Here is a 6,760-nt window from a genome sequence, read left to right as displayed (position 1 = left end):
GAAATTCCATACGGGTGTATTCTTATTATCTTTTAATTTCGTTTTTCAATTTCTTGATTTTGTAATGATGATTATAGTCTAGGGTTTTTGTTCATTAGGGATTTGATGAACCTTTTGATGAATTAAATTTTCGTTATTTCATAAATTCAACATTAGTTTCGATTGGACAAATGTTTGATTTATATGATTTGAATGCTTCCATAATTATTTGGCCAATTATTATGTGATTGTAGATGATTTATTCTTTGCATTTGAAAGAAGGGGAATAAATTCGATAGAATATAAATCGACATAGGGTCCGATAGGGGATGGAAACTTACCTCTATGCCTTATGCAATTCATGAAAATGTTCATAAAAAGTCATGCATTCTTGTACATTGCATCATCCATAGAAACATAGGCTGGTGGTGTGTAAGAGTAGATTCAATATATATATCGAGAGAGTGTATTGGATAATTTAGGAACATTGAATTGGCATTTTGTTCATCGATTCGTTGAATTTGTGAAATTAGGGTTTTTAATAGTCAATTGGGGATTCAAATTCTTAATGATTTCATTTCAATACATTAGTTCTAAAATTGCATATTTACATTTCAGTTGCGTGTTTATTTCATTAGATTAGTGAAATTTCAAAATTAGGGTTTTCAATTTTGAAATTAGGGTTTTCTTTGCAATTAGGGTTTCAATTTGGGGATTTCTTCCAAAATTAGGGCTTTTCACATTTAAACCAATTTTTCATTCAATTAGATTCGGTTAAGGTCACATTAGTCTAATTAGAGCTAATTCAATCTTCGTGGGAACGATACTTGGACTCATAATTCATTTTACTACTTGTTAACGAACCGTACACTTGCGGTGGGTTTTAAAATCGAAAAGAAATATTTTGCGAACAATTATCCTGGTGATCTTGGTTCTCTATGTTGCTAAAATTTTTAGATTTATTCTTTAATATTGCTTCTAATTCTCGAATTAGATAGACACTGAATTTTGATTCTTCTTCCACTTCAAATTTAGGAAGTTGATAAAATATGTGCTCATTGTTTAATTATTATAGTTTTCTGGTAAAAAAAAGGGTAATTAATTTCTGAAGTAGATGAAATAATTTTACTCTAGTGGTTTCAATATAACTTGTTAAGAAAATGATTTCTACTTATGGTGAGTACATGTCAACTAGTTTATATATTTTTACTTCTATATGAGATTTCCACTAAACGAGTATTTAAAATAAGACCCATGGCATTTAGCGCTCGTCAGTCAGCTACCGTTCGACGAACCCAAGGTATGAACGAAATATTATGTTTAATCCTACTGTCAAGCATGATTTATGAATTATTTAAGCTTGATTTTAAGAAATGCTCATGAAGTTCAGAATGAAATATGCTATGTAAGTTGTTATTTTGTTTACCGTATATGAAGTATGATGATTAGTCATTTCATTCAAAGCAGAAGAGCATAATGTATAATTTGACTAACAAAGATGAAGCATAATTGGATATTTATGTAACAGACATGGCTAAAACTTATCAAACCGCTAGAAAGGTCATGGCTTGTAGAGCAGCATTGAACCGTAGGTCCGTCATTCATTCCTTTGAGAATTTCGTGATTGATCCAACTCATTCCCTTGTCGAACATGTCCACGAACTCTATGAAAGATGTACGGCAACTGTGGATGTAGGACCGGAGATCACACATATCGAGGCTGTAAATAACCTCATACATTCACTTTCACCTCAATGGGAAAATATAGGAATCATGGTTAGAGATGAGATACTAGAAGGTAACCCTCCAGAGCATCAAAACACGATTGACTTCAACACATATGAGGTGACAAATGAGTTTGATGATGAGGTTGAGCCTAAGTTTGAGCTCGAGCCAGTGCCAGAACCTCAGTTTGAATCGGACCCAGAGAAAGATCCTGAATGGAAACATGAGGATGACATTGAGTTGGAGTTGGAGAATGATCATGAACCTGAGCCACTGGTTGAGATGGACATAGAGTCCAGTCCTGAGGCAGAAGACTCCTCTGAAGATGAAGCTCCACCAATTAAGATTCGCAGGATTCATAGGGATTAGAAAACATAGATTCTATTTTCTTGTACTGTGATATTTCTTCTTTTACGTTACTGGAAATTAAAAAAATTGTCGAACTATTATATATCCTATTTTCAAGGAGTATTATTAATAAAAATAGTTAGTTTCATGTGAACATATTGAGCTACTTTGTTGTCCAACCTTTCTAAGACAACGTTTATTTTGTTGATTTAAAGGAAATGGAAGGACAACAAGACCAAGCAACTATGTTCCGGGACCTAATGAGGGCGATGCACGACCTTGGTAGGAATCAAGCACCAGCACCATCTCAGAATGGACCGATCAACGCCAACAACACAAGATCAATTGTGGAGCAGTTCCTTTGATGCAAGCCTCTTTCTTTTGATGGCAAGGCAGGCCCTTTGGCAGTCGAAGAGTGGTTAAGAGGGCTGGAATGAATCTACAAACACATGGCATGCACTGATGCACAGAAGGTCTCATGTGCCGAATTTATGCTGGCTGGAGCAGCAAGCCACTAGTGGGAGTCTGCTTCACGCACTAGAACAGAAGAACAACAACGTGTTATGAGTTGGGCACAGTTCAAAAAAGAAGTAATGACAAAATACTTTCTCCAATCACTGAGGGATCGGAGAGAGGCGGAGTTCCTACAGCTGAAACAAGGAAATATGTCGCTTGATGAATATGAAAGAAAGTTTAAACAACTTTCTAGGTATGCCACACACCTTGTGAATACCGAACCAAAGAAAGCTAGGAGGTTCGAACTAGGGCTATGTCCAGAAATTGGAGGAATCATGGCATCTCACCGTACAACTACCTATAGTGAAGTGCTTCAGCGAGCTCAATCAATTTCTGATCATCTAGAAATGGATCGGATGACTGAGAAAAGTAATGAATTTTATGGTAAACGAAAGTGGAATGGACCAAATAAAGGGAAAGGATTTGGACAATTTAAGAAAGCCAATACAGGATCAGGATCCAGAAAACCAAATAAAGTTATTCCTCGATGCCCTAAATGCAACAAGGCGTATAGAGGAGAGTGCCTATTTGGGAAAAATGTGTACTATCGATGTGGCCAAGAAGGACATTTTGCCCCAGATTGCAAGGCATACCCACCTAAAAAAGATCTTGAGCAAGGCTGATCTATACCTCCTAGACATGAAAGACTTCAACGTCATTCTAGGAAATGGATTGGTTGGGAAGCAATCATTCAACCATTTGATGTTTTGAAAAAGAAGTAATTTTTCAAAAGCCTAGGGAGGAAGATTTTCGATTTTGTGCTGTACGAGTTAAATCTTTACCTCGACTCGTATTAGTTATGAAGGTAGAAAAGATGTTAAAGAAAAGATCTTGCCAGGGATTTCTGGTGAGTATACATGGAACTCAGCGTTCAGAACTTACTATTGGTAATGTGCCGATTGTATGAGATTTTATTGATGTATTCCCTGATGACTTACCTGACGTACCACCTGATAGGCAATTGGAGTTTACAATTGACCTTGTCCTGGAGCATCTCCAGTATCTAAAGCTCTATACAGGATGGTGCCAAAAGAACTTCAAGAATTAAAGATACATATACAGGGATTATTGGATAAAGGTTACATCCGACCAAGTACATCTCCTTGGGGTGCACCGATTTTGTTTGTAAAGAAAAAAGATGGATCGATGAGATTGTGCATTGATTATAGAGAATTGAACCAATTGACGATCAAGAACAAATATCCCCTTCCTTGGATTGAAGACCTCTTTAATCAGTTAAAAGGCACAACAGTACTTTCCAAGATTGATTTGAGGTCAGGCTATCATCAGTTGAAGGTGAAGGCAGATGACATTTCAAAGACAGCATTTAGAACTCACTATGGTCATTACGAGTTCACCGTAATGCCATTTGGATTAACAAATGCTCCTGCAGTATTTATGGATTTGATTAATAGAGTATTCCATCAGTATTTAGATCAATTTGTCATTGTATTCATCGATGACATTTTGGTGTATTCAAGGAATAAGGAACAACATGAAGAACAACTCAAGATAGTGTTGGAGACACTACGGAGGAAAAAATTGTATGCCAAATTCAAGAAATGTGAATTTTGGCTTGAACGTATAGTTTTCCTTGGTCATGTGGTTACAGCTCAAGGGATAGAAGTAGATCCTACTAAAATTGAAGCAGTAACCAACTGGCCTAGACCAATAAATGTAGGTAAAGTTCGTAGTTTCTTGGGACTAGCCAGTTATTATTGAAGATTCATCGGAGGATTTTCTAAAATAGCCGGACCAATGACCCAACTAACTAGAAATGGTGTAAAATTTCAATGGACTAAGAAGTATGAGGAGAGCTTCCAAGAACTGAAACAGAATTTGGTTACAGCTCCAGTTTTAACTATACCAGAGGGTTCAGATGGGTTTGTTATATATAGCGATGCATTTAAACAGGGATTGGGATGTGTACTGATGCAACATGGAAATATGATCTCATAAGCCTCAAGACAACTGAAACAACATGAGCAAAATTACCCTACACATGATCTAGAATTGGTGACGGTAAGGTGCAATATTTATACGGATCATAAAAGTTTGAAATAATTCTTCACTCAAAAGGATTTGAATATGAGGCAGCGAAGGTGGTTGGAGTTAGTTAAGGATTGTGACTGCACTATCTATTACCATCCGGGTAAAGCTAATGTAGTCGTGGATGCTCTTAGTAGAAAGATAGCGGGACAATTAGTAGTTTTACCCACAGCTCAGTTGCAGTTGATAAAGGAGTTTGATAAATTGAAGCTGGAGGTTATCATTCCACCATCTCAGATTACTATAAAGATTGCAGCATTAAAGATTCAACCCACTCTTAGGGATCGAATCAAGGATGCTCAAGACAACGATCCCTTTTTGAGAAAAATCAAATCGGAAGTTGGTACGAGTAAAAGAAAAGGCTTTGCAACAGCAAAAGATGTACCAAAAGATGAAGGGATAAGAAAAGAAATATTAGAGAAAGCACATTATGCCCCGTATGCTGCACATCCCGGCGGTACCAAAATGTATCGGGACCTTCGCGACATATTCTGGTGGAGGAATATGAAAAGGGGGATTGGTCTCTTTGTTGAAAAGTGTATTGTATGTCAGCAAGTTAAAGTAGAACATCAAAGACCATTAGGACCATTGAACCCATTAGAAATTTCAGATTGGAAATGGGAGCAGATAGCCATGGATTTTGTCGTTGGTCTTCCAAAGTCAACGAGAGGACACGATGCCATCTGGGTAATTGTGGATCAATTGACAAAATTAGCTCATTTTCTTCCAGTAAGAATGAAATACAGTATGGATCAATTTGCTCAGTTATATGTTAAGGAAATTGTTAGGTTGCTTGGAATTTTAGCCTCCATCATCTCAGATCGAGATCCAAGGTTTACTTCTAAATTTTAGAAAAGCATGCAAAGTGCTATGGGGACAAAGTTAAATTTTAGCTCTGCATATCACCCCCAATCTGATGGACAATCGGAAAGGCCAAATCAAATTTTAGAAGATATGCTCTGAGCATGTGTCTTAGATTTGGGAGGTAGTTGGGAGTCTCATCTATCATTCGTAGAGTTTGCATATAATAGCAGTTTCCAAGCTACTATCGACATGGCTCCTTATGAAGCCCTCTAGGGTAGAAGATGTAGATCACCAGTTCATTAGGATGAAGTTGGAGAAAAACGAATCTTGGGCCTGGAAATTATTTCAAAGATAGTACAAGCAATTGACATAATTAGAGATAGAATAAAGTCTACTCAAGATAGACAGAAAAGTTATGCGGACCAACGAAGGAAGTCAATAGAATTTGAAGTCGGTGAGAAAGTTTTTCTAAAAGTAGCACCAATAAAGGGAGTTCTTAGATTTGGCAAGAAGGGAAAGTTGAGACCTCAATTTATAGGTCCTTTTGAAATTCTAGACAGAATTGGAAATGTAGCATACTGCCTAGCATTGCCGCCCAAACTATCAGCAGTGCATAATGTATTCTACGTATCAATGCTTAGGAAATATGTGCACAATCCCGAGCATGTGATAAGCTATGAATCTTTGGAAGTACAAAAGGATTTAACTTACGAAGAGGCCCCTTTGGAGATTATCAAAAGGAAAGTACATGCATTAAGAAATAAAGAAGTCGCATTGGTTCAGGTTCGATGGAAAAATCATGGAGTCGAGGAGGCCACTTGGGAGAAAGAATAAGAAATAAAAGCCAAGTATCCTGGGCTTTTCCGCTAAATAAGGTAATTTCAAGGACGAAATTATTTTTAGGGGGAAAGGATATGACGCCCCGACTTTTAATTATATTTTCATATGGAGAAAAATCAATACTGATCGTTTTACGAATGAGATAGCCCATGTCTAGCATTGTCATCACATTAAAATATAAAGGTTAATATGATAAGTTAACCCATTTAATTGCAAAAAAAAAAAAAGATTTATTGTCTTAATTATATAAATTTATTTTAACTTTTATCTAGGGTCGATTATTTAAAGATTATAGAAAATTTATGAAATATATCAATATTATACTTGTTATGTAGCTGGTGCTAAAGAGAATAAATTGGGCTCAAGAAAAAAATGATTTTAAACTAGGTATATCCGATTAATTCCAGTAAAAAGAAATATGTTATCTTTTAATATTTTATTAATATATAATATAAAATAATTTTCCTTCTAGAAATGTGTACTAATTATAATGGTATGA

General features: G+C 36.1%; 1 protein-coding gene across 1 annotated transcript; it reads left to right on the top strand.

Moving 5' to 3' along the window:
* Positions 1-2,645: 2,645 nt before the first annotated feature.
* Positions 2,646-3,191, top strand: LOC111406787. Its single transcript, XM_023036162.1, has one exon. The coding sequence runs from the start codon at positions 2,646-2,648 to the stop codon at positions 3,189-3,191; it is 546 nt and encodes a 181-aa protein (XP_022891930.1).
* Positions 3,192-6,760: the final 3,569 nt, after the last annotated feature.

Source organism: Olea europaea, chromosome 12 (assembly GCF_002742605.1).
Source record: "Olea europaea var. sylvestris chromosome 12, O_europaea_v1, whole genome shotgun sequence".
Taxonomy (NCBI): Eukaryota; Viridiplantae; Streptophyta; class Magnoliopsida; order Lamiales; family Oleaceae; genus Olea; species Olea europaea.
Note: the sequence above shows the minus strand (reverse complement) of the source record. Positions and strands in the feature narration are given on the sequence as shown.